Source organism: Neodiprion pinetum, chromosome 4, assembly GCF_021155775.2.
Source record: "Neodiprion pinetum isolate iyNeoPine1 chromosome 4, iyNeoPine1.2, whole genome shotgun sequence".
In the NCBI taxonomy this organism is placed as follows: domain Eukaryota; kingdom Metazoa; phylum Arthropoda; class Insecta; order Hymenoptera; family Diprionidae; genus Neodiprion; species Neodiprion pinetum.
Genome location: NC_060235.2, coordinates 16,603,027 through 16,629,956, shown reverse-complemented (window position 1 = coordinate 16,629,956; position 26,930 = coordinate 16,603,027). Strand labels below are relative to the sequence as shown.

Here is a 26,930-nt window from a genome sequence, read left to right as displayed (position 1 = left end):
CGGCATTGAAAATCCAGAAATTCCCCACAAACTTTTTTGTATTCTTTCCCTCAAGAGTAAAAAATCCTAAAACTTAGATATCAACGTGGACGAACGATGAATTGATCGATTGTATAAAGACGCGTACCAACAAAGTGATCGTGACAAGAAAATTCGTTGGTTGAAAAAAAAATTTTTTTAAACGTTCAATCTTAATCTCAACCTATACATATAATCTATCGCACCGATTGAATTGTCGCAAATCTTTTAAGAGTCGTAAAAATTTGATCAGTATTTAAATTCCCTTAAAATCATCTGAAATTCGCCAATTTGTACCAGTTTATCAGAATTTTTGTTGAAGATTCGATCGACATCCATGTTTTGGAAAAGGTTCATCGATCACCCTGAACAATAAACTCCAACGCACAAAAAGTGGCTGAGATTTCGATTGCAATGTACAATAAATACCGAGGCGAAGCACCATGACTCGAGGTCCTAGATACCCACGTCATCGCCCCCCACCATAACGGGGGGATGGGGGAGGGGACTGAAAGTCAAGAGCTGGTACCCAGCGATCACTTCGAGGCGAAAGTGCAACGTTCTATTCACCGCGTGGATTTATTATACACAGTTAACGAATGCGGATACAGGCTGTAGTATAATCTTGAAATCGTTGTTGGCCTTTGGAAGCAAAGAGAACATCTAGAGAACAACAATTGTGTACTCGTGGACAATAATAAGAATATTTCGGAAAACTTTGAGATTGTTCTTTACACATGTAATGGGAAAGTTTAATCCGCGTCCATCGTTCGATTCTCGTTGTTGAATGATAATGTGGTGGTTCATCGTTTTAATCGTTCACGGTGAGTTTCATTATATTACACGGAATTTTACTACGTATTTTCGTGTACTTTCTATAACATACGAAACGCATCCTGCAACTCGCGCGGTCTTTTTGACCTTATAAGAATAATGTGTGAATGTGTGCAGTACAGTGATAAGTATCCAGTTCGGTAGAAGGTCGCGTGTAAATAGGGACTAGAAATAAGTGAAAATCGACGTGACAAATACAAGTTTATGAAACATTGTAGGCTCAAATTAATAAAGTTATTCAATAATGTTAAAGGAAAGTTTTGCCTTTCACAATTTCTGTCTATGGATGTATAATTGTGAATCAGAATCTGTTTTACGCAGGCAGGCGACATGTCTTGTATAATCATTGAAGTCACCGCAATGTGTCAGCGCTTATTTCAAAATACATCAGGCATTCGACGCCAACTCAGTAGGCATTTTTTTAATATATATAAAATAATGTATTATTATTGAACGTCCATTATGTTACGACTCAATAATGCAACAGAAAAACATGTAAGATGTAACGCTTTTCAAAGTATCGTGGTACCCAGGCGAAACTATCGTCGCAGCAAGATTATAGTTAAGCAATAATTAATTTGTACGCGCGATTTGCACATGGACCCTTGGTTTCAAATAAGTATACAAACAGGTATGAAACATATTTTCGTAACACTGTAAATAAGATAAAATTTCATAGTAACATAAGTTAAAATAAATTAACAAATTTACAATTGCACACCAAAAGTACAAAATCAAATTAAATTTTTTTTATATTGAGCCAGATGTCAATCTCACAAGTATAGTAACCGTAATTATCTCCGAACTATGATGTCAAAGATGTTTATTCCCCCTTATTGTAACCAATCATGTACCAAGGGTACATACAGGCAGTAGATGTACCTCTATGTGGAAGACATGTCTGAGTATGATTTTCATTTTATTGAAAATTGTAGTACCCAGAAACTCAATGTTGGTTCTACCTAACGTAGTCTTAACAATAGGCACTCCAACCATAAACTCATAACTCTTTCACGCATCTTTGTTATGTATTTTGAATTTAATTAGCCTTTCGGCAATTATGTATATATTTCATGGCGCTCAAGTAATAAGCCTGCCTGATATTGAAGATAACTAGAACCTTGTATATATCAGGACCCTTTCCGTATGTGTTGGTTTCGTTAATATAGTTTTGATGATTCTTTCGTTTAGAATCTCAAGTGGTATTATAAATTTCTCGTAAGTTCCTCCACAGATTGATATTACAGGACTCAAAACGGACACAAAGAAAGCCTTGACTCAAATCACTGACAGATTTTTTTAAAGATTATCTCTCAGATTATTGAAGTAGCGTGTCAGATTCTCTTGGTAGTCCCACATATTTCACACTATTAACTACTTCGATGATTGTGTCAGATTGATTTCGTCACAGAACGGTATCAACTTTTTATCTGAAGGCACGCTATCAACATAACGATCAAAGTATATCGTCTTATTGTTAGTTTTATCGTAATACACACCCTCATGGAAAAAAAACCTCAATTTGGGTTTAAATTCATATCCACAATTTCTTTTTCTATAGGAATTTAGCATCATCTATAAGTTGGGGTTTTTTTCCGTGAGGGTAGACGGTCTGTTTATTATAAACTAGGTCAATATTTCCTTTATGTCTTCTTTGACAGTTAAAAGGAGGTTCACCAATTAATTGATCACCCCAATATCTCGTTATCAGGTCGTCTATCCTTACTCTTTGTTTTCTATCATATTAATTTTACGAAGGATTTTTCACGTGATAATGGGATTCTTAAAAACCTTGCAAACATTATTTCAAATTTTTTTAATCACCCGCGTTTACCCTATAAATATTTAAGTCCATCTCAAAAACACTTAAATTAACTTTTATTAACCAAGAAACAAAACATTCCGATTTCCAAATAGGTGAGACATTTTCACGCAAGGTTTAAAGTAACAAGACGCTTTTTTGCTATTTATGTTATAATATTAGGTCTACAACTTTGCTCCCGCCGTTTTCCAAAAAATGGCGCTAGTAGCCAGTAATAGTTCAAATAAATAAATCACAGTTGTTTTCCATCAGTTTTGACATCTATAAATATAACCTTACATCGATATTAGTTAATTTTTGTTTGCGTCATATAGTTACACTTAATTAAATATGTCAACTTATAAACCGAATTCACGTCATTTGCGGGAGATTTTACTTTTTCATTTCAACATGAAAAAATCGGCGGCTGAGGCTCATCGGGTTATTTCAAGTACTCATGGTGATGATACTATTAGTGAAAGAACGTGTCGCGAGTGGTTCCAGCGCTTTAAAAGCGGTGATTTTGTTGTTGAAGATCGGCATAGCGGTGGCAGAGAAAAAACTTTTGAAGATGATGAACTGGAGGCTTTACTTAATGAAGACTCGTGCCAAACTTTATCGAACGCAATTAATGCGTTTGAGTCGGGCATTAAAAGCAAAACGGCCGCAATACGCTGATAGACACGAAAAAGTAATTTTGCAACACGACAATGCTCGACCTCACGTGGCGAAAGTAGTCAAGACGTACCTCGAAACACTGAAATGGGAAATTCTACCTCACCCGCCATACTCTCCAGATGTTGCTCCATCTGATTACCATTTATTTAGGTCGATGGCACACGGCCTGGCGGGCCAGTGCTTCGATTCTTTTGAAAAAGTGAAAGAATGGATCGATTCTTGGATCTTATCAAAGGATGAAGAATTTTTCCGACGCGGGATTCGTTTGTTGCCTGAAAGATGGGCCAAAGTAGTGGAAAGTGACGGACAATACTTTGAAACATAAATAAGATACCATTTTTTTTTTATATAATTTTTAAAATTAAAAAAAAAACGGCGGGAGCAAAGTTGTAGACCTAATATAATGTTTTCCATTATTTGGATAGTTCTTTCCATTTTCAGACCTGCTTCAAATCTATTATAATATAATACATACTGCATCTCCGATTTGAATACTGCTTTTTTAAAAATTTTTATTCTAGTCCTAATACACTTACGATTTTTTTCAAAATTTCATCATAGATTTTGAACGAGTATAAAAATAGAAAAAACGATTAGAAAAATAAACAGGAATGAAAAAAATTGAAAGGAACGTCCTTCCACTCTGAACCTTACGTGAACATATTTTATGGCGATGACCGGATATTTTTCTTTAGTTCATAACAATCAATTCGAGTATCTTTGAAATGGGTTTAAAAATGCATACGGCGTGATTGAAAAAATTTTAACACATTATTTGAAGATTTTCACGGTTATACCAATATTAGAAAAATCCTTGATGCAATTAAAAAATGTAATGGTCAACCGTTTACCGAGTTAATGTGGAATGGCTCACATAGACCTACGGAAAATCACTTCAGGACAATAAATTTTGTCAAAGTGAATTGAAATCTCGTAGACTATAGTCGAAGCAAATCAATCAAAGCCAATTACGCTATATTCTAACGGTAATTACAATAAATTATCGAGTTATAAAAAAGAGGAAAATGATTTTCTCGACCCCTTTATTTGATTTTTCTTAAAATACTTCACAGCGACAACAGTGAATGGTTTGAGATTGGCAGCCTACGTATCGTCGGGAGGTCTTCACGGTGAGATCCGGTTCGAACCAGCGGCTAAAAACGCGGTTAGAATACGTCTGGCCCTTCAAACAACCCTCCAATACCCGGATCAACAATGGCTCTGGTCTGTGACAAGATTCCCGGTGGATTACACGCTGGTCGATGGAAGATGCGATCCACGACACATGGGAGAAACGTAAAGAGAAAAAAAAAATACACACCATGATATAACGCAAAATTGACATAGGATAGTACAAACAGAGCATCGGAACGAAACTTGCGATAAACAAATCATGAATTCCCGCGAGTTCTAATTGCTTCTCTTTTCGAATATCGACATCATCCTCCAGGGTCGTCGACCTGACGGAGATCCTCGGACCGCTGGATATGCCGGGAAACGAGACGGCAGTGATAGAAGTACCAGAGCTGAGTTTGACCGGGATAAAGGGTCTATGGGGCAAGGGTTTACTTTTGCAAGACATATTAAGCTCGAGAGTGATTTGCGCTTCCATAACGGTAAGTATAAGTTAGGCCTGATTCGAGGGCGAAGGATATGAACTATTGAACGACGATGAAATTTCTTCGTTTACAGGTATCGGATAGAAACGAAGAAAAATTGGCCGAAGCTCGTTTCCTCGGGCCAGTCGCCGGCAGCATATGGTTCAGATGGCTGGGCGGTCATCCCGGGGACAATTCGACCGATACGATAATTTACACGGACCTTCATCACGTTTCCAAGCACAAAACCGTGCCTCAAGACTTCACCGAACATCAATGGAAGATATACGTCACCGACATATTCGATTCTGAGAAAGGTAAATTTGAGTCGTACTTCAAATCAGCGGCTATAGGTATAATAACTTCGATCAAATCGATCCGCCAAATTTTCAATTCCAATGTCTTTCTTCCCGTTACGTTCAATGATATAGATAACGGAGTCGACAACTGTAATATTCTGCAGACTGTGTTTGACCCAAAAAATTCTGAACCTGGAAAATCTATCGGAGACGTTGATTCCCGTTTGGGAAAAGTTAAGGTGGCCACGGATTACCAGAAGATATTGAAAACTGCTTATCGAGACCCCGAGCTGGCTCTATTGCCTACCGATTTACTGGGGCCTCACCGACTCCTGTACGTCGTGATATTTCACCCGACACACGACGATTCGTTTTTGGCGTGTGCCAAGATCAGACATCGCAGACAAATCACCGCCAAGTGAGTTGTGCCCATTCCTATGATTGCGCCGCAATTATTCCCACATCTTTATGTCGTGTTTTGTGATATCCTTATGTTCTGCAACAATCAAATTTTCTAGAGCCTTGATAAACTCGAACGGTATCAAAGGTCAGATGACGTTAGTCCAGGAATCTCCTTTCAATCCGACATGGGTGAACGTATCCTTATCACCAGTTAACGATCTAGCAACGAGGCTGAGATACGCAACTAAGATAGCCTCATACAAAATACACAACTTACCGCAACAGCCGGTCGGAAATCTTGTCAGAGGTGAAAACCCCTGTCTGTCAACGGACAGCGTGTTCGACCCGTTGAAAATTCACAACGCCAACACACCACCGGCAGGTAAAAACCTAAAAATATACTTTCTGCGCTACCTCCGTCAACAACTCGACTACTTTGTAGTTTTTACGAGCACTAGTGCTTATAAAATCTACATAACATTCTCCGTTTCGACAGGAGGCAACACCGAAAATATGATTTGTGGCATGTGCGCAGATAGGAAATTCTTGTCCCGTAGGAGTTTCGCATTAGGGTGGCGACAATTTCGTTCATAGGAAATTCCCTGACATTTCCCCACGAAGTGTACGATTACACAACTTTTATGACCGAAAGCTCCAGAAGTTGTGCACCTTGAATATATAAATTTGGATCTCAAAAACAAATAGTACTACTTCGTTTCACACAAATAATTAAGTATTGAACAATACCATTTCCGAAAGTTAGTTTGACTAAATTTACGAAGCGTAACTCAAGTTTGAAAACGATGTGTAAGAAAAGTACGTTTGTTCCTATGGTCCATCATAATTTCCTGACGTTTCCCGAAAGACGAAGTTCCCTGACTATTCTCATTTTTCCCGGTTTTCCCGGTTTTCCCCGTCTGTCGCCCCCTTGCGCACTCGTCAAGAAATGCATATTTTATGCGCACTTGCCACAAAAAGAACTATTGACTATCTACGTGTTTATACAAGCAAAACTCAACCAAACGTTCTATATCTAATTAAAAATTGCAAAACCGTAGGATTGGGAACCCAAGATCAGTATGCAGTTGGTGATATTTCTGGTAAACTTCAAGGACGAAAAGAAGGCTCTTACCACAACATTGTCGCTAATAGCGCCGAATTGAGCGGAGTTTACTGGGACACATATCTACCTCTGTCTGGGATGTACAGTGTCGTGCACAGATCGCTGGTCCTCCACAAGTGAGTGAATTAATTAGTAGTATAAGAAACAAAAGAAACTGGAATTTTTTTTCTCTGTTTTTTGTTTTTTGAACCCACTAAACCGTTTGAGGAATCAATGCATAGGTACAACGAAACGGACAATACCGGAGTATTTCCGTGGGTATGCGGCAACCTGATGCATCACCTGCCCAAAAACGCTGGACAGGTTCAAATTTTCACCGCCGAAGTTGTATTCAGATATCCGATCGTTGGGAGGATAATATTCCGACAACCGAAGCACGACTCTCTAATGGACACGACGGTAATAGTTGAAAATTTGGTACACGCGGACGGTAGTTCGCTCAACAATTCAGCCGGTCACAGGTGACGATTCATTATTGAATTTTCCAATTTTTTTTCTTCCAACGAGAAATATGAACCGAAAATTATCCAATTATTTCACAAATCTTACAGATGGATGGTGCACGAACATCCTCCGGGAAAAGATTACTACAACTGGACAGCGCGATGTTTGAGCGCAGGCAGTCCTTATAATCCGCACAAGGTACGTTCCAATTACTATTGAATTTACACACTGAATTGAGACAAGAGGTTTAATACTGCTGTGAAGATTATTTACATAAACACAAGTAAAAGAAGAACACTCGTTAGGCTAACCGATTTCCCTTACCGCTTCTAGGTTTATTGGGACCCCGATCATCCGGAATGGTGTTCAGGGAGCCAAGTAACGCTCTGTCGTCTGGGCGACATGTCGCGACACGATACGCTTCAAATTGCTGGACGAAAGAAGTTCGGACCAAAATTTACTCGAAAATTATTTACCGATCCAATGCTACCTCTGACGGGATCGCCGAGCATTCTGGGAAAGAGTTTGGTGATTTACGACGATCACGGACCTGTTGCTCGGGGAGAAAGATTGGCTTGTTCGATGTGAGTATTCAAAATTGCATTCCCGTATTTAGTAAGTCAAAGTACACTATCGAACTTGTCCTTTTTGTACTATTACTAGAATCAGCGCGGTCTACAGACGAAAAGCTGTAGTCAAAGACTGGTTTGGTAACAATGAAGTAACACCAGCGAAAGGAAAGTTAGAATTTATACAGCAAACGGAATACGATGTAACTGACGTTGAGGTCAGCCTAGAAGGACTGGCCGGCCAGATGAGCGAGTACCACATTCACATGGTAAAAGTGAAAAGGAAATTGACTCGTTTATGATATTGAAATTTCTACAGCTTCATCTTCCGAAACCAAACTCTCTTTCTCGACAGACACCGGTGGAAATCGACTTGGAATTTCCCTGTGAAGCTACTACGCTGTACGGTCAGTGGAATCCTCTAAAAATTAACGCCAGCCAACTGCCTCCGCCTGCCGAAGGAACTGCAGATCAGTACGAGATAGGCGATTTGAGTGGAAAATTTGGCACGTTAGATAATCGAAAGAGGTACAACGCTGTCTACAACGATTCATTGCTTCCGCTGTTCGGACCCGATAGCATCTTGGGACGAAGCATCGTTATACACAAAAAGGAAAATAACTTTAGGTAATTGTCATAACAATTTTCAAAAACAAGGAGACGTTCTCGACGGAAAGATAATTTCTCAGAGTTATAACTCTCAACGCCAGAGTGTCTTTCATTGTTCGATCTCAAATTGCAGATGGGCCTGCTCCACAATCGAAAGAGGATATTCGCCTTCCGAAGCCAGAGAATTGAGAGCTATCGCCTCATTCCATCATCCGCAGGGGTTCGCCTACGGATATATCAGAATGGTAGGAATTCATCCTCTAAATCGTCATTATACATGACCAATGTTCGACAAACCAAATCGAATTATCGAACAACGAATAATAATCATCTTATCAGGCAATGATCATGTTGAATTTTAATTTCTGCAGAGCCAGCTGGTGTACAGAGATAACAGTAAAAGCGAAACGATTATAGAAGTTAATCTTCGTCATCCTGGGAAACACGATCGTAACGTGGTGAGTCTAGTACCTATCACTCTGCACGATAAAGATCACAAACACATCAACCATCCCAAGGAAATTTTTGCCAATTGCTAATATTTATTCTTCAATTCAGACAAGAAATCACAACTGGGCAATATTCGTGAACCCTGTAGGCGTCGATGCGACTGTCAAAGTACCAGCAACGAGATGCGTAGCTGGTGGTTACGTATGGAATCCTTACTTCACGCAGCTCGCAGATCCGTTGAATGTAAGTCAGTGAACTGTAACTAATTGTCGTACCGAATCTAGATCGTTGTCTCAATTTGAGATTTTTAATCAATTACAGGAAGACCTCTACAGACAAGAGTGCGGGCATGATTTACCGCTGCGCTGCCACGTTGGAGACATTTCAGCGAGGATAGGACCCATCGACATCGGCCTAGACCGTCAGGTTTTCACGGACCCGAATTTCCCCCTAGAAGGCGTCGTAACCGCGATGGGAAGGTCAATCGTAATAATGGACAAAAACTTCGGCAGCGACAGATTCGCCTGTGCGAATATCGAGCCCGACAACGACATCGTCAAGTACGTCAACATAAGGAAACCGCCGAGATTCGTTGTGTGAGTATATGTGATTCGAAAATGGCTAATTGGCTCCCACTTGGGGTTTTAATTAAGTGCCATGTATCGAACGATGATTTTTTTTATACTCTCAGAGCGCAGTTCATAGAGGATGTAAGGGAAGTTATGGGGATTCCAGAATGGATGCTTTCGGTGGACAGCAGGAAGACTAAAACCCTACACAGCGGAGGATGCATCCAATTTCTGATGCACTTCAAGGGTAAAAGGATTCTCGCGTCAAGTTTTTCGCAAAAACTATACCGCAACTAAATGGATTTTCTCTTCAGGACCGATTTCCAATCAACTTGACCTGGATTTCAGCAAGCTCATGTCGACTGGAAAACTGGCGGCACCAAGTCTAGCGATACCAGGTTTCGTTCCGACAAAGAGACGCAAGGCTCTTGGATATCGCCAATGTGGAATTCGGGACCCGAACGACAAGAGTAATTACTGAAAATTAGAATTCACAATGTTTGAATAATGCTGGTGTTAGAAAATTTTCTCATTCAAAAACGCATGCTTCAAATCTGTTCTAGGTTTCACGCTGTTCCAGTTCGGTTCTGCCGCAGTGCAATCAGTTCCTCAATTAATAATAGTATTAGGATTATGTGGCATCGCAGTTTACGGCTACCTGATGTAATTATGTATTAAGAACGAGCAAGTTGTAAATGCAATATGTAAATCGAAATATGTAACCAAATAAAAACCAAATTACATAAAAAATATATTGACGCGAAGATATCTGCACGAATAAGAATAGCACTTACAGTATTTTGTCGCATTTTTTCTTGCATGTTCAATAAGTGAATCTCATGAATCAAAATCCAAGAATCGAACTAAACAACGGAGAAATTCCGGTGTGTTAACCTATATCAAGAGACTCGACTAGAGTCTCGCACCTAGTATTAAAAAAAAACAAAAATGCACGCGTGAGCCAACGCAGTCCCTTTAATGTACGTGAGATCAGCATATCAATTGTCAGCAAATGAAAAATACAACGGAGTTCTCTTCGCATGCAACCGAGTTCTATAGTTCCTGATACATTTTAGTACTAGTTCTGGCGAAATTGCCCGAAAAAAGTAAATCGAAAAAATTACCTGCCAACTTCCATAGCGATTATAATGTATTGCGCTCCGTAAAACCATGATATGATATCTTCAGGTATTTTTTTACGGGAGTTCTGAGGAGTTCCAGGAAAGTTCTGGCACGCCCGAAACTTTTCAGGAATAGTTCTGTCAAAATGAATTTCTTAAACAATCTTTACAACGCTTTTACAGCATCGCACTCCAAAAAGCCGTGATATGCCAGCTCAAAGTATTTTTTTACGGGGGTTCTCATGAGTTCCAGGAAAGTTCTGGCACGCCCGAAGCTTTTCAGAAATAGTTCTATCGAAATCGATCTTTGAAACAATTTTCACAACGCTCTTACAGCATCGCACTCCAAAAAACCGTGATATGCCAGCTCGAAGTATTTTTTTAACGGGAGTTCTCATAAGTTCCGGGAAAGTTCTGGCACGCCCGAAGCTTCTCAGAAATAGTTCTGTCGAAATCGATCTTTGAAACAATTTTTATAACGTTCTTACAGCATCGCACTCCAAAAAACAGTGATATGCCAGCTCGAGAGAGCTTATGAGAACTCCCGTTATAAAAATACTTCGAGCTGGCATATCACGGTTTTTTTGAGTGCGATGCTGTAAAAGCGTTGTAAAGATTGTTTAAGAAATTCATTTTGACAGAACTATTCCTGAAAAGCCTCGGGCGCGCCAGAACTTTCCTGGAACTCCTCAGAACTCCCGTAAAAACATACCTGAAGATATCATATTGTTACAAAGGGTGAAATCACTCGTTTTGCCCCCTTTTTAATGATGTAGTAGTCATCATAGATAAAAGACGTTTATAAACCTCTTATGTCTTTCAAAAGAATAAGGTTGCTGCGTCAACCAACATTATTGCAAAAACAGTCTACCTCGAGACTTTAAAAGGAGAGCTTCGTCACAAAATAAATCCTTTTCCTTTCTTAATTTTCCGCGTTGTAACACTGGTGTCAGAAGTGGGATCCTTCTGTGTCTCGGTAGAGTTTTGAGTGGATTTTGAGTGATAAGAAGAACACAAAAAAAAAAAAAATGCAAAGATCTCCGAGAGCATCACGCGCGAAGCGACGAGCTGCCGGACGCGTTTCGTCGTGTCAACGCTCCCTTGAACCGGTGTTTGTTCCCGTTTCTCCTCGTTTGGAAGCTGAGGTTCAGCCCCAGCCCCAACTAGCTCTCTTGGCAGAGCTCATCCTAGGAAATCAAGATTTACTGATGCGACAGATACAGCAGCAACAACATCAACAACACCAACAACAACACCAACAACAGCAACAACAACAGCAACAACTGCAGCAACAAGAACAGCAGAATCTTCTGCACGAACTCCTCTCGCAACAACGTCAACAACAGGAAATCGTATCCCAGGCGCTAATCGGGATCCTGCAAGGTGTGCAGAAGCTTCAGGAGCGGCCGCAGGAATTCCCAATACGCCCAGTTCCGTCCCCAGGTAGAAGGACTTCTCTTCCTTCAGTCCCGGTCCCAGCAAGGAGGACCTCCATTCATTCAATTCCGGATCAATCAAGGTCTGACGCCATTTATGGGGGAGGCGAAATTCCCCCTGTTGCTAAAAATTTTCCACCTGCTCATGTCTCGCGACAAGCTCAGGTTAGCTCTTTTCCGCAATGCCACAATGTTCCGTCACGTGATATTTCAGAAGTAGTTGAGCCTCCTGTCGCGTCGTCTCATCCTAGCGTGGATATTCAGTCAGAGTTCTTGGCCTTTTTAAAATCGCGCGGAACTGTCAATGTTCTCTCTCCGCAGACTCAGAGCTCGTTCGGACTCAATCAGGTCTCTGTACCTGCCGCGAGTATTGTAGAGTTGCCCTCGGAACAATCGAATTTGAAGCCCGGTTCGTATGACGGTTCGTCTGCTTGGAGTCTATACGAACGTCAGTTCAACATGATAAGTAAGGTTAATGGTTGGAGTCCGTCCCAGAAAGCAGCTAATTTGACGGCCTCTTTGTCCGGTCCGGCCTTGGTAGTTCTTGGATCGCTTTCAGATTCGGATTCTGAAAATTTCGACAGCATTTGTGCGGCTCTTAAACTTCGGTTTGGCGAAGAACATCTTTCCAAACTTTATCTCACTCAGTTTGAAAATAGACGTCAAGGACCCAAGGAAGATTTAGCCTCTCTCGGAAATGACATCGAACGTCTCGCTCGACATTCCCTTACTGATTGTGCAGAAAAAGCTAGAGATCAGATAGCTCGGGCGAAATTCATTAATGCGATTCGGAATCCGGAGCTTCAGTATCATCTGAGGCTCGCAGCTCCAACTTCTTTGCATGAAGCAATTATTAAGGCCTTAGAATTAGAAGCAATAAACGAGGCGGATTTAGGTTCGCGTCAACTTCATCGATTAAACCAAGCTGAACCTTCAGAAAATTCTTCGTCCCGTCCTTCAGTCAATCAGCCTAGCTCAGATTCTTTTCCAGGAAGGAAAAATAGTGGTTTCTCTCGTTACAATAGATCAAACTCCAATCGGCCTGTCTCAGAGTGCCAGTTTTGCGGCGTAAGGGGACATAACGCGAAGAATTGTTTCAAACTCGAGCGTCAGTTGAAGACTACGGAAGATTCGTTGCGCAATAATGCCTCCAAGAGAGCACCCTCTATTCCGGTTTGGGCAGCGCAACCTTCTGTTCCTCAGAATTCGGGAAACTAGCTACCGATGTTTCGAAAGGGCGGATATCATCGGTTTCTTCCAAGTTCCTTAGCCCTATTGTTTCACAGTCCGTGGTAAGAGGCCTGCGTCGTACCGGCCTATATGCTAAAGGTTCCGTTAACGGACTAGGTTGTTTGTGGGTGATAGATACCGGAGCCGAAATTTCCGTTGTTCGTCCTGATATGATTTCGTCTCTTGCTTCAATTAATCCTTCTGTGTCTATTCACACTGCTACCGGAGCAACTACCCCTGTCGTAGGTAAGATGGTCGTGCAGGTAACAGTAGCGGAGCGGATTGTCTTCAATCCCCACATGAAGTTCTAGTAGCTGATATAGAAGATGAAGGCATTTTAGGCGTAGATTTTCTTTCCGCTCACAACTGCGTCATTTCTACCGGGGATTCGACTCTCTGTTCTGGTTACCGTAAAATCAACCTCGAAACGTCTAGGTATATTAACTCTTCTCAACAGAAAGAAACCCTCTCGTCTTTGCGCGTTTTAGAACATGTGTCGGACTCTTTAGTCGTTCCTTCTTATCTCACGGAACTCTTTACTAGGTCTTCTGAAGATTTAGATATCGCTCAGACTAACAGTCTCGTTTGCCTTTTTAACGATTTTAAAGAGACTTTCGCTAAAGACTCTGCCGACATCGAGAGATGTACCATAGCTAAGCATTCGATAGATGTTGGGAATAACGCTCCAAATAAACAGGCAGCTAGACGGCTTCCTTCAAACGGTCGCAGGGAAGTTGAAAAATTAGTAGAAGATATGAGAACAGCAGATGTTATTGAGCCGTCTTCTAGTCCGTGGGCTTCTGCCATTGTCTTAGTCAATAAAAAAGATGGTTCCAAGAGGTTTTGTATAGATTATAGGAAGTTGAACGAGGTCACCAAGAAAGATGCATATCCGCTTCCTCAGATAGGAGATACCCTTGATTTAATATCTGGTGCCCGTTGGTTCTCTACGATTGATTTACAGAGCGGTTATTGGCAAGTCGAAATGAATCCGTTAGAAAAAGCGAAAACAGCTTTTGTCACAGGGTTAGGTGGACTTTGGCAATTTAAAGTTATGCCTTTTGGCCTTTGTAATGCACCAGCTACCTTCGAAAGAGCGATGGAATTCGCCCTTCAAGGTCTCACTGGCAAGATTTGTTTAGTTTATCTCGATGACATCATTGTGTTCGGTAAGACTTTTGATGAAGAATTGGAAAATCTTGAACAGGTTTTTAGTCGTTTATTCCAAGCTGGTCTAAAAATGATTCCCAAAAAATGTCTTTTATTCAAAAGGGAAGTAACTTTTCTCGGACACGTCGTTTCAGTGAAAGGTGTTCAGACAGATCCTTCTAAAATAGAAAAGGTCTTCAATTGGCCTCGTCCCGATTCAAAAGCAAAGGTTCAAAGTTTCTTAGGACTTTGTACTTATTACAGACGTTTCGTTAAGGGCTTTGCTTCTATAGCGAGACCCCTCCATGCTCTTACAGGAATTAAAGTTGTTTTTGATTGGACTTCCGAATGCGAAGGAGCCTTTGTTCTCCTTAAAAAATTATTAACTTCGTTGCCGATATTAGCTTATCCCATCACCGGTTCTCAATTCATCGTAGATTCTGACGCTTCTCTCTGTGGTATAGGTGGGGTTTTGTCTCAAATTCAGGATAACCAAGAGCGCGTTATTAGTTATTTTAGTCGGGTCTTGTCTAAACAGGAACGCAATTATTGTGTTACCCGTAGGGAATTATTAGCGATGGTAAAATCTTTTTGCCATTTCCATTATTATCTTTATGGAAGGAAAATTTTTGATTCGGACAGACAATGCTTCCTTAACTTGGCTTCTTTCGTTCAAATCACCTGAAGGCCAAGTAGCTCGATGGTTGGAGAGGTTAGGTCAATATGACTTTGAAACTAAACACCGTCCCGGAGTTCTGCATGGTAATGCTGACTCACTTGCTCGTCGTCCGTGCGAGGACGATTGCAAACAGTGCTCTCCTTTAAATAAACAGCAAGATCCCTCGCTTAACGCTCGTCAAATTTCTCTCGTTGAAAATAAAGAAGACTGGATCATCGCCCAGGAGAAAGATTCAGATCTCCTCCTAGTTCGGAATTGGAAATCCACAGGAGTCAGGCCTCAGTGGGAAGAAGCATCTTCTATGAGTCAGTCTTTGAAAATTTACTGGGCGCAGTGGGACTCCTTGTTTCTCCTCGATCAGTTGCTTTATAGGAAATGGGAATCACCTGACTCCAAGTCGGTACGTTGGCAGCTTCTGGTTTCTAGAGAAAAGCCGAGATTTTGTCTAGCTTTCATGATTCACCTGTCGGTGGCCATTTCGCTTCTAATTTTTATCTAATCTTCCATCTTAACCATGGTTTTACGGAGCGCAATACATTATAATCGCTCTGGAAGTTGGCAGACCATTTTTTCGATTTACTTTTTTCGGGCAATTTCGCCAGAACTATCACTAAAATGTATCAGGAACTATAGAACTCGGTTGCATGCGAAGAGAACTCCGTTGTATTTTTCATTTGCTGTAAATTGATCTGCTACGGGAAGTTGGCAGATCATTTTTTCGATTCACTTTTTTTTACTCAAATCGACAGAACTATTACTAAAATGTATCAGGAACTGTAGAACTCGGCTGCATGCGAAGAGAACTCCATTTTATTGTTGATTTGCTGACAATTGATATGCTGACTTCACGTCCGGGTCCCTTTACCGCGAAGAAAAGCCTTTGGCCTATACGGCGAAAATATTATCACATATTTCTCCCCTGTCACGATTAACTGTGAAATTCGAGAACTTTTATTTACAATGTGGGTTTCAAGAGCTTTAATTTAAGCTCTATTTCAATGCATCAACGACCGGGACACCGGATTTATAATTTTTTGTATTTATCACCTCGTCGAAATCGTCAGTTCGCTCAAGAATTTCCGTCGTATTCAGATCACCTTTTTGTTCTTCTTCAAAAACTGTATGTGCCAAAGTACTCTTCGAGCTTTCTCTCCCAGGAAATAGTTGTGATTATTTTTCATTTATTATATTGTTTTTTGAATATAAATTATTTATTTCTTTGTATTTTCTATTTATCAGTTGTACAGGGTGTCTCATTTTAATCAATCCAGTCAAATATCTCGAAAACCAAAAGTGTGAGTGGAAACTGTTTCAGACAAAAGTTGTATGGTTCGAAGGGGGAAAGATGATAACAGTGTCAGATTTTCCGTAAGTGAACCCGCCGAGGTCAGATGAAGGTGATTTTGATTTTTTTCAATAGTACAGTATATTGTTTTCATCGGCCTCCGGATAAGCATCAATTTCTGCATGAAAAAGTAATTGGATACTTACCACCAAAACTCGACTGGTGACGAGGTACGAGCAGGTCAAGTTGCTACGAAAGGTTCCTATCGTACTCGAGTAATTAGTTTTGCACACTGTTTTGTATGGTAAGAGTCAACGATAGTCATGTTTTTTATTTTTCTCACACAACCGAGTGTGCATACGTACAAGTGAATTTCGCCGGATTAATTCTCAGAGATGAGAGAATACTTTTCGAATGTTTCGTCACGAAATAATTCCTTACTCAAAAATTGTGTGGGTGAAATAGCATCGGCAAAGCACAGTTAAATCTAAAGCAACGAAAATTTTTTTTATAAAATTGATTCCGTTTACAGTGGACACACCTTTTACACCACGGTCTTACATACAGGCCTTGCAACGAACTGAAATTTGAGTGGTGGGGGTAGCCGCGTTATTGTCGAATTTTTCTTTGCCACTACTGGCCACTACGCAGCGCTGTCAGTTATTCACAGACATATGAGTGACATTGAACGTAAGGTTATCTGTGTATGAGTATCAAAAAGATAGGTTAGGGTTCCGCCAAATAATAATAATAAGCTTATGAATAACTCGTAGCGCCGCTCTTGTGGCCATAAGTTGTACTTTTGTTTCGGACGTAACTGACCATCCCCCACCACGTTCGTTGCAAGACCTGTATGTAAGACCGTGTTTTACACACTCTCAATGTCAAGATAGCTGCCGCTCAAACGACTGCGATGGCATTCCGGTTGTTTAACGATTAGCCCTTAGATACCACTAAAATCCATTTCACCCATGATAAAACAGCAGCGCAAATAGGATAATTACAACTCCGTTGTTGGTTAAGCTCTATATACTGAGATTTTACACCGCGAAAATTCAGTGATATCAGGTGGCGCCACCATTGGTAGTTTTCGGCGCGGTGCTGCGCACAAATAACACATGACGCCATTATTGTTTACATTCTGGCCGCAGTCTTATAGACAAGTCTGGGGCCGGATTTTGAACGTCAAATGAGTTCGAGTTAGTGAGTTCTACGGTTTTCCGCTCTTATACTATTATTATAGTCGATGGTTAATGAACATCACGGTCGGTACAGAGCTTATCGATGTTAAATATTATTACGAAGTGGCATATGCTGTTGATAGAGGGCGATAGCTAAGAAAGGAGAGAAAAATAGATGTTATTCCTGCTCATTGTGGCATAATCGGCAACGAAATAGCTGATTCATTAGCTAAACATGCTATTCGACATGGCATTGATTCTCAAATCTCTATTCCAATAAGAGACTTTAGAAGCAAATGGAAGGATCATACGTATAATAACTTTAATACATGGTGCTTGGATCTTGCTAATACAAAAGGAAGATATTACTTCAATAACTTTTACTCTCTTCAAAGTAAACCATGGTTTACTAACATCTCAGCTAACAGGAAAACTATAGTTATTATTAATAGAATAAGATCAGGACACACAACACTTAGAAAACATTTATTTAAATTTAATATTGTCAACGATTCACTGTTCCTGTGGCTAAGTCAAAGAGTCAATAGAACATATTTTTTGGAATTGTGATAATTTTAGTAATCAAAGACAGACTGTAATCAAGACTTTAAAAATCTTTTTGGGCTTAGGACCATACAGTGTCGAAGAAATTGTTAATTCTAAAAACTCTATAATTCTTAATGCTTTAATTAAATTTATTGACTCTTGAAAAATTAATTTCTAATATAATAATATATTTTATGTTAAAATAACCTATAAAATGTTCAAATAATTGTAATTTAATCATAATATGAAATAATAGCAAACTAATATCAAGTGTAAAAATGGTTGTATGGGCTAGTACCCAAACCTTATGTATTCCTTTTTTTATCTCTCAGTTGAGAGAACTTGTAAAAAAAAAAAAAAAAAATGTTAGTTCTGACGTTTGTTTGTATTAATCATACATAACCTCTTATTCCTTCTCAAAAGGTTGGGTGTTGAGTATACTGTATACTTCTTATTTTAGAGTTATTTTTCGGATAAGTAGTCTGTTACATATTGCATGCTCAACGCGAGGTTACGTTAGAAACCGGCACCACAGGCAAAAAAATAATAGAAAATACACGGGGTGCTAGTGGGTGGGCAATTACCACGAGCAGATAGAGAACGATTTATTAGCCGCTAGATGGCACAGACCGCAAGTTTCTGAGCCATACACTATTCAGGAAAGAAAAGATTGACATCACACTCCAAATTTCCGTTTCCACAAAGCGAACGCGAACTCACTTGATGTTCAGAACCCGGCCCCTGGGCACTCCGGCTGTAAAACCGTGCTCGAAAATGAAGCCGATGTTGTGAATTTTTGCCGCTAGCGCTAGTGAGGGAGAGGCCTACTTAATACGCATACACCGGCCTCGGAGATTGGAGCGCTCCGGTCTTTGGTGCACAAATTGAGAAACACAGGCTTCAAGACGGTCACGCTGAATTATGTAGGAAGGGGCTTGGAGTGCCCAGACCTGTCTATAATACCGTGATTCTTGCTTTTCGTCACGTGAGACGCCTGGCGGGGAGCCCGAGGACTTTATTAAAATAATCACAGAGCTTTCAATGGGGATCGGACCGGACCACCTCTTATTCCTCTCTTATTCTTACACCGTGTCGTACGCAGTAGCAAGCACCGTGTCTGTGCACGCGTTGAGTGGAGTCCCAGTACGTACATATTTACTTGCGATAAGCTGCTATCACGAAAGAAAAGCACTATTAAACCTGTAAGGTAAAATAAAGTCGTAAATTGAGCGTCCCGAAAAGATCCCTGATTAGCATATCATACCGCTAAAGACCGTTGTATAAATTTGAAGTTACAACTCTACTTGTCGTGTTCTGAAATAAAATTAATTATTGCAGCATCTCAGTAGACAGATTGTTCAAGAGTCTGTTGCCGGCCAGTGCTTTTTAAATAATCTAGTTCCAAAGTTCGATGTGATTTGCTCGTGCAACGTTAATGACCGGCTGACACTCTATTTTTCACATACACTGCTGTTTTAGCTTCTGAAAGTTCGGTGAACCTGCTGAACGACGTGTGTACTGATAATCTGTGACAATATCGTGTTTGGTCAGACCTAAAATTGGTCACGCAATTTGCAGGAAGTAGTCACTTAGTAAAACTTGTAGATAACATACCGTCAAAGTAATTAAAAATAATTTTCTGCGCTACCTCCCTCAACAACTCTACTACTTTGTAGTTTTTATGAGCATTAATGCTTAAAATTCGATGCACCAGTGCTTATAAGGACTATATTATATTCTCGTATTTGACAGAGGTAGCACAGAAAATGGAATTTGTGTCATGTGCATATAGGGATTTCTGAACACTGCATGAGGTTCGCATGTGCCTTTGACTCATGCGGTACTTTATACTCATTGAGAAATCCCTATTTTATGCGCACTTCCCACAAGAATAACTATTCTGATGCAGTGTTTACATCTGCACACAGAATTATCCATTTATCTGTCAACATTTTCACCATCGAAGTAACGGAGTATTCACATTTTTTTTCCAGACACAGATTTCCATATCATAGGAAAATGGGCGGTAACAAGCCAGAGGAAGCTGCTCGCGAAGGGTAAGGATTATTAGTTCAATCATTTGCAGAAGTACTGGCACTAGTATCCTAATTCACACGTTATTAAATTTTAGAGAAGATGCGTCAAAGAAGGCTCTCAAAAAGCAGCAGAAAGATGCAAAAAAGATAGCTGCCAAGGCTGAGCGGCAAGCACAACTAGTAAGAAAATTGTACTTGTAATTAGAGCATGTTTCACGTATGTATTATACCTGATAAGCAATAATTCATACTGCTATTTGCTACAACCAGCAATCGGTGCAGCAAGATGCTGTAAACGAGGAGGATATCTCTGTCGGAAAATATGGACAGCCAGCGATGATTCAGAGTGTAGATAAACACAAGGACAGAAAATTCACTCATGTCCAGGATCTGAATCCCAATATCGCTGGTCAGATTATCTGGCTCAGAGGACGATTACACACAAGCAGAGCTAAGGGTAGATATTTATGGTTCTCAATTAAAAAGCAAAGATATTTCAGTACAACTTCGCACTGAACCGCTATTTATTGTATTTTTTCGAACCTTTCCGCAGGAAAACAGTGTTTTCTAATACTCAGAGAGCAGTCCTACACAGTTCAAGGACTCGTCGCTGTAAATGACGAAATCAGTAAGCAAATGGTCAAGTTTGCATCAAAGTAAGCCTGATTTATCACAATTTGGATAGAATAGGTATCGGCGCATGCAATATTTAGACAATCAAGAGTTTCACGAGCATATTATTTTTGCTTTGCACCGAGTATTTCATGTGAAAAATACATCCTCGCAACTGATTTCTTTGCACAAATTTCTCGTTTCAGCATTACCAAGGAGTCTATAATCGATGTCGAAGCAACAGTGAAGACTGTGGCTAAAATCGAGTCCTGCACTCAGAAAGATGTAGAACTCCACATCAAGCAGATATTTACTGTCAGTGCCGCCAAGGCTCAGCTACCCCTTCTGATTGAAGATGCGTCCAGGCCTGTCAAGGCGGAAGAATCTGAAGGGCTGAACATAAAGGTGAACCAAGACACTCGTCTGGACAACCGGATTCTCGATCTGCGTACCCCGGCTAATCAGGCGATCTTTAGAGTCGAAGCTGGGGTCTGCAAGCTATTCAGGGATGTATTAACTAAAAAGGTACATATACTTTTCCGCAAACTTCGCAGCAGGTCATTAATCGTTCTCTGAATGTGAGGTTTCACGTGATTCTTTTAGGGGTTTGTGGAAATTCATACGCCAAAGATCATATCAGCTGCCAGCGAAGGTGGAGCCAATGTTTTCACCGTCTCGTACTTCAAAGGGTCTGCATATTTGGCTCAGTCACCTCAGCTCTACAAGCAGATGGCCATTGCCGCTGACTTTGACAAGGTGTTCACCGTCGGAGCTGGTAACGAATTCATTTTTACTAAATAAGAAGTTATGCATTTCACAAATTTTTTTTTTGAATCACCAATGCAACAAAAAAGTAGCAAGGAAATGAACATTACTTTGTGTCCACAGTTTTTCGAGCGGAGGATTCAAACACCCATAGACATTTGACGGAGTTTGTGGGATTAGATTTAGAAATGGCATTCAAATACCATTATCATGAAGTGGTTGAAACTATCGGCCAAATGTTCACCGAGATATTCAAAGGACTTCGCGACCAGTCAGTAACACAGACTCTTATTTTGCGTGATAACAGTTTTTCAAATAATTAAAGTAAGTCATGCAACTACTAAATTATTTTTATTTGTTTTTTTCAATTCTATAGATATGCCGCCGAGATTAAAGCCGTCAGCGAACAATTCCCTGTGGAGCCATTCACTTTTCTAGATCCTCCACTCAGATTGGAATTTCATCAAGCAATAAGTTTGCTAGCAGAGGCTGGTGTCACGATCGGTCCAGAAGACGATTTATCGACTCCGGATGAAAAATTACTAGGCAAACTCGTCAAGGCGAAAGTAAGAAAGGCATTTTGAAAAACGGATAAACACTATTCTGATAACACAACTGACGACAAATGTTATTTTAAATTCACAGTATGACACGGACTTTTACATACTCGATAAATATCCGCTCGCTGTCAGGCCGTTCTACACCATGCCAGACCCGAGAAATAACGTAAGCAAACATCTGCACAACATGTGAAACATTATCAACAATATTCAAGATCCTTGATTTACATTCACATTGGTATTCTAGGGGACTTCCAATTCTTATGACATGTTCATGCGCGGTGAGGAAATTCTTTCAGGTGCTCAACGTATTCATGATCCTGATTTTCTCATTGAAAGAGCGAAAGTTCACAACATAGGTAACCTTATATCCTCCATTTTTGGACAGAGAGTTGCAAAAGCCATCTTTTGTTTCAATACAAAATTCATTGATTCGTAGATATCGAGAAGATAAAAGCCTACATAGATGCGTTCAGATTCGGTTGCCCGCCTCACGCCGGTGGCGGTATTGGAATGGAACGCGTTGTGATGCTCTACCTTGGCTTGGACAATATTCGAAAAACGTCAATGTTCCCACGCGACCCCAAGCGCATAACGCCTTAGGTGGGATGAAGAATCATATTTTATGCAACACCGAACCTTCGCCATCCCTGTGTGGGTCATGGATTAATTGTAAATGTAAATTAACACCAATTGATTTTAATAAAGATGGTATCGTTGACTATGCAAGTTCTATTATTCTCCAACAAATTTTTGGTGTGAAAATCTAACAGAATTAAATAGTTTTTAATACATTCTACACAAGTATTTACATCAGATTGAATAAAAATAATTTGCTAAATTTCATCAGTGGTACAATTTTTTGTTAGGAATAAGCAAGAACTTTTTTACCTGTTACTGAGACATTCGGCGAATTCGCCACAGTCCTCCGCATCTACAGGTCCGTGCCCATCTTTGATCCCAAGCCCGAATAGCCGCAGTTCTCATCATATTTTGTACTTGAGCTTTTCCCCCACACCTAGGAAACAATTTGATCCAATTGTATTATCGATGAACACATAACTCGTTCTGAGACTTGCTTCTTTTTGGGACGGATCACGTACCTCGAGCATTGTTTCACCAGAAGAGGCTGCTTTCCTAGATATAAGTGACGAATGCTGTCCAGTACTTGACCTGTGTGCATGCAACCTTCAATTGGATTCAACTCTGGTACAAACACCAATAGCTCAGGTTCGACACCGAATTCCAACTGGAGTTAAGGAATGGGAATTAGTCGGTTGAAAATATTAAAATTAATTGGAAAGACTGAATTGAAAATTCACCTGAAGAGGAAGATTCTGACAAAATAGCATGGGTGTCGCTATGGCGGTGATGCTGCTCGCTTGGTGGAGTTGTGGTATCATTATCTGGTTTGGTAAGTGACAGCATTCGTCTGAAGGAATACATGACAAATTTATTCATGAAAGAGATCGCATCAGGCAGCTGAGACCCACCGATTAATCCTTCGTCAATTTGCTGCTGCTGATTTTCGCCATTGAGTTGAACTAGTCGAGACAGTAATCTGAACAGTAGCGGCAACGCATCCAGATTGTCTGTGTTTCGAAGGAAAACAGGTAAACATGACGGACGTAGTAAGCCCCATATCCGAATAATTACGAGGAGCTCGCGAAGAGTGTTCAATGCTTTATAGTCCTTAAGAAGTTCGTACTGAAAAATAGAAATAAAAGATTTAACGATGGTAATCAACTCGTGAAAACACTTGCCAAACATTGATGAGAAAATAATTATTACAATACCAACCCCGCCAGACTTGAGCTGTGTACGTTGTTCTGGTAATCGAGCAAGGAGATTCAGAGCCATGTCGGCGACCCACTGAATTAGTTGCTGCAGCGATTGTAGAGTGATTGGTTCCACCGTGAATTCCTTCGGATCCAAATGAAACATCACCTGACGAACAAAAATGGGATTCAGTGGATTTGACAGTGTAGAGAAATAATTGATTTGTAAAATGTGAAGATTTTTTGTACCTTATCGACATCTGTAATAGGTTCTGTAATCACTGCTGCTAGACTCTCGGCTGGCCCTTTGTCATGAGAAATGAGCGCTGATGGTCTTAGCAGAGACTTAAATGCTGTCGCTACCGAATGTATCATCAGCAAAGATGACAGATCTGCTGCTTTGGACTGACCAGCTGATAGCATTCTGCAATGAAGGCAGCAAATAATATTCCAATAAACTATTGAATAGTGTTTTCGATCTCATGTAGTTGAAAGAAGGAAATATTAAGCTAAAAGTCTGTTACAACATATCAAGCACAAACCTGAAGAGACAAGTTTTAATGCAGAGGAACTGAACATAGTAGAATTGTTGGATCGGGGCTAGTTGTCTGTTGTACGATAAGTCAAGGCGTTCACACAGGGTTTCAATCATCGAGGATCTTAAGCAGAGAAGTAAATCCAAGCAATCGAGTCCAGTGACGAGGCAATACTCTAGCATTGTACAAGCATAACCTAGTGTCATCGAAGGACCTGAAGTAACGATGTCAAACATTATTTTTTACTGGTTTTTACACATGGAGATGGTAATAATTCCCCTTTCCATCCTTACCGCCATCTAAAAGTAGTCTGTAAAGATAGAGGGTGCCTTGGGTATCGATAACGAGAAGAATTCCACCTAACCATGAGATGTCGATATGAGATATGGAGAGTGTAAGCCTTTGGAATTTATTGCTCGGTTCATCCTGTCGCCAAGGCATGTTTAAAGATGCCAAAGCGATTTCTTTCAGACAGTCTCGGTTGAGGTAATGTATGGAGGAATCTGCCAACGCAATTATCACACAGCTGGGTGGTGGCAACGTCGTAACGATTGCCAGTTTAGTTGTAGTTACAGCTACAACCGGAGATTTGCATTGGTACTGAGACTGATTCTGCCAAACCTGTTGACGATTTTTATCGATTACCTCTGGTAACTCTTTGAACTGGGCAAAAAAGTTTATACAACACACAGAACTGAGTACTCACAACAGTTTTGAATGACTCGAGGGTTTTTGGTTGAAAAAGCTTATGCACAGTTTGAGATTTCTCCCTAAGCTCCCAGACTTCGACGAGCCCTCCATTGTCTCCATTCGCAGCAACAATTAAAGAATCAGCATCCTCTCGGACCACAAATTTCAAGTGAGTTACTTTTGTGTCTACAATAGGAAATACGAAAAGATTAGAACAAACTTTGTGATCGAAAAAATAAACTATTCGATATATGATATCTTATGATTAAAATAAAAATGCTTACACATATTATCCTGGATGACGCTGTCATGCAGAAAAAAACTTGGAAGTGCCTGCGAAGTGATGTAACATTTTTCATCACTTTTTCTAACGGATACTCTGTAGCACCTAATTGGTAGCGCAACACTGCCGCTGCTCACCGCCACTAGATAGTGTCCATCTGTTAAGAGGAGAGAGTAAATTAAAGTGTCCAGTTGAAGGAAATTGTTCGCTGCTACTTGATAGATGCTTACTTTTACCGTAACAAATGTCTACGGCAGTTATTCTGTGTCGCGTACTTCCGAGGCTTTCTGTCGCAAAACAAACTTGGCTCGGGGAATCTTTTGATATCATTACAGCTCCGACCATCCCTGTAGTCGACACAACTAAAACTCCTTCGGCTGCGCGCCCACCAAACTGCCTTACAGAAGGGGCGAATCTCAGGTGGTTGAATTTGTCATTGTAGTAAATGCTGTCTTTCTTTTCTGCGACTAACCCGATCTTGGCATTGATGAAGAAACATAGACTTATTGTTATAAGCATTGAGTATGTAGCTTTAATGGTACAATCAGAAAACAAAATTTGTTCCTCTACTGGGGTTGATTACTCACCTTTTTGCCATTGTGAAACCAGGCGGCACTGAGAACATGTTCTCCAGGAAAGCACGCAGACCCAATCAGCATCCAGTCATTCAGTATGTGGTCCTTAAAGGTCCATAACTGAATGCTTCCCGATTCATCGGCAATGACCAATTTATCACCTGGCAAATCCCACTCTAGGGCAGTGATGTTGGTTTTATTTGACAATACTCTATGACACATCAAATTTTAGAATATTAGAGAAACCTGTTGACATTGTGATTGCACTAAATAAAATCCTATTCAATCATTTTCCAATCCATTGGTAAATTTTAAATGTCTTGTTATGGAATAATATTATTTAATTATGGCACCAATCGTTGATAATATTGAAACTAACTTATGCGAATGCCATGGCATATTCAGGTCGCAAATATAAACATGAGATCCCCAGGTTCTTCCATTGAAATCGTCCAATTCAGTGGTGGTTGTAAAGGCAGCAACATTACGGCTGGATAATGAACACAACGAGTGTCCATCGCAAAACCTACGATGAAAGTTGACAGCATCAGGGAAAAATTACTATTATATTAGATACTTTTTTGGATGGTCCAAGAAAACATATTCACAATATATTTGGATTTATCAACCCATGGATTTGATCTGCAGGGTGAATATTAAACAATAAGCAAATGAATGAATGCACGAAAACGAGAATAAATTAAATGTTGTGAACAAGTAGTGTTGTGTATCTTGTGTACGAAAAGCGTACATAACCAAAAAATTAATGCGAGATTCAAATTGACGTACGAACCTCTCGGTACCAAGGCTAGATTTCACGTTTTTTCTATCAACAGCATAAATAAGATCCATTTTCTTTTGATAATTAGGTATTGCAGCGACACAAAATTTACATAATTGGAATTGACAGGCATAAACGACGCTCACTAAACCCTCAAAACTGTACCACGCAGACCGCAAATTATAAATCTACAGTGTTTCTTCGTTACCAGCCGAGCAAAGTTAATTTTGATACTTACCTGGGTTGCACAAATTTCGTATAACTCACAGCAATCTACTGGGTCACAGTGGGAA

General features: G+C 40.2%; 4 protein-coding genes across 10 annotated transcripts in view; 3 read left to right on the top strand and 1 right to left on the bottom strand.

Annotated features, from left to right (window-relative positions):
- Positions 1-4,457, top strand: part of LOC124216278 (octopamine receptor beta-1R) — a 66,400-nt gene extending 61,943 nt beyond the window's left edge. Inside the window, exon 5 of the transcript XR_006882567.2 lies at positions 4,405-4,457. The gene's annotated coding sequence lies outside the window, so the exon portion shown is untranslated. The remainder of the gene's footprint in view (positions 1-4,404) is intronic.
- On the top strand, positions 544-10,159 carry Rsod (Related to Sod). 2 transcript variants are annotated; one of them, XM_046620598.2, is made up of 19 exons: positions 546-842; positions 4,405-4,627; positions 4,782-4,947; positions 5,024-5,246; positions 5,361-5,646; positions 5,747-6,012; positions 6,689-6,869; positions 6,975-7,214; positions 7,305-7,395; positions 7,531-7,781; positions 7,861-8,035; positions 8,122-8,393; positions 8,509-8,620; positions 8,747-8,833; positions 8,934-9,068; positions 9,147-9,421; positions 9,517-9,641; positions 9,709-9,864; positions 9,958-10,159. In XM_046620598.2, exons 1-19 carry the CDS (start codon positions 806-808, stop codon positions 10,059-10,061), a joined length of 3,405 nt encoding a protein of 1,134 aa, XP_046476554.1. In that variant the 5' UTR covers positions 546-805; the 3' UTR covers positions 10,062-10,159. The 2 variants fall into 2 exon arrangements, with proteins under 2 accessions (XP_046476555.1, XP_046476554.1); XM_046620599.2 differs by lacking the exon at positions 9,958-10,159 and having other exon boundaries at positions 544-842; positions 9,561-9,641; positions 9,709-9,848.
- An 8,875-nt stretch (positions 10,160-19,034) lies between these two features.
- Positions 19,035-22,718, top strand: AspRS (aspartyl-tRNA synthetase). 4 transcript variants are annotated; one of them, XM_046624416.2, is made up of 12 exons: positions 19,035-19,164; positions 20,016-20,078; positions 20,153-20,237; positions 20,328-20,514; positions 20,611-20,713; positions 20,876-21,194; positions 21,273-21,444; positions 21,558-21,705; positions 21,811-22,000; positions 22,080-22,160; positions 22,242-22,353; positions 22,434-22,718. In XM_046624416.2, exons 2-12 carry the CDS (start codon positions 20,041-20,043, stop codon positions 22,595-22,597), a joined length of 1,599 nt encoding a protein of 532 aa, XP_046480372.1. In that variant the 5' UTR covers positions 19,035-19,164; positions 20,016-20,040; the 3' UTR covers positions 22,598-22,718. The 4 variants fall into 4 exon arrangements, with proteins under 4 accessions (XP_046480372.1, XP_046480371.1, XP_046480374.1 ...); XM_046624415.2 differs by having other exon boundaries at positions 19,086-19,223; XM_046624418.2 differs by having other exon boundaries at positions 19,087-19,228.
- On the bottom strand, positions 20,777-26,849 carry MED16 (mediator complex subunit 16). Of its 3 annotated transcripts, none has more exons than XM_046624412.2 (15): positions 26,650-26,849; positions 26,236-26,382; positions 25,869-26,067; positions 25,512-25,758; positions 25,283-25,438; positions 25,015-25,184; positions 24,602-24,929; positions 24,315-24,522; positions 24,022-24,196; positions 23,786-23,941; positions 23,488-23,701; positions 23,317-23,426; positions 23,098-23,243; positions 22,886-23,012; positions 20,777-21,441 (listed from the first exon to the last, which is right to left on the bottom strand). In XM_046624412.2, exons 1-14 carry the CDS (start codon positions 26,706-26,708, stop codon positions 22,889-22,891), a joined length of 2,439 nt encoding a protein of 812 aa, XP_046480368.1. In that variant the 5' UTR covers positions 26,709-26,849; the 3' UTR covers positions 20,777-21,441; positions 22,886-22,888. The 3 variants fall into 3 exon arrangements, with proteins under 3 accessions (XP_046480368.1, XP_046480367.1, XP_046480369.1); XM_046624411.2 differs by lacking the exon at positions 20,777-21,441 and adding an exon at positions 21,573-22,644; XM_046624413.2 differs by lacking the exon at positions 20,777-21,441 and adding an exon at positions 21,573-22,644 and having other exon boundaries at positions 23,795-23,941; positions 26,650-26,845.
- Between the last annotated feature and the right edge of the window lie 81 nt (positions 26,850-26,930).

Excerpts from the sequence above, each read along its gene's own strand:
- Rsod (XM_046620598.2), top strand. The coding sequence starts at position 806 with ATGATAATGTGGTGGTTCATCGTTTTAATCGTTCACG. Across the intron at positions 8,834-8,933 it reads GGAAACACGATCGTAACGTG|ACAAGAAATCACAACTGGGC; the intron begins GTGAGTCTAGTA and ends TCTTCAATTCAG. Across the intron at positions 9,642-9,708 it reads ATTTCTGATGCACTTCAAGG|GACCGATTTCCAATCAACTT; the intron begins GTAAAAGGATTC and ends TTTTCTCTTCAG.
- AspRS (XM_046624416.2), top strand. The coding sequence starts at position 20,041 with ATGGGCGGTAACAAGCCAGAGGAAGCTGCTCGCGAAGG. Across the intron at positions 20,515-20,610 it reads ACACACAAGCAGAGCTAAGG|GAAAACAGTGTTTTCTAATA; the intron begins GTAGATATTTAT and ends ACCTTTCCGCAG. Across the intron at positions 22,354-22,433 it reads AGCGAAAGTTCACAACATAG|ATATCGAGAAGATAAAAGCC; the intron begins GTAACCTTATAT and ends ATTGATTCGTAG.
- MED16 (XM_046624412.2), bottom strand. The coding sequence starts at position 26,708 with ATGGATCTTATTTATGCTGTTGATAGAAAAAACGTGAAATCTAGCCTT. Across the intron at positions 26,068-26,235 it reads ATGCCATGGCATTCGCATAA|AGTATTGTCAAATAAAACCA; the intron begins GTTAGTTTCAAT and ends GATGTGTCATAG. Across the intron at positions 23,427-23,487 it reads AATTGACGAAGGATTAATCG|ACGAATGCTGTCACTTACCA; the intron begins GTGGGTCTCAGC and ends GTATTCCTTCAG.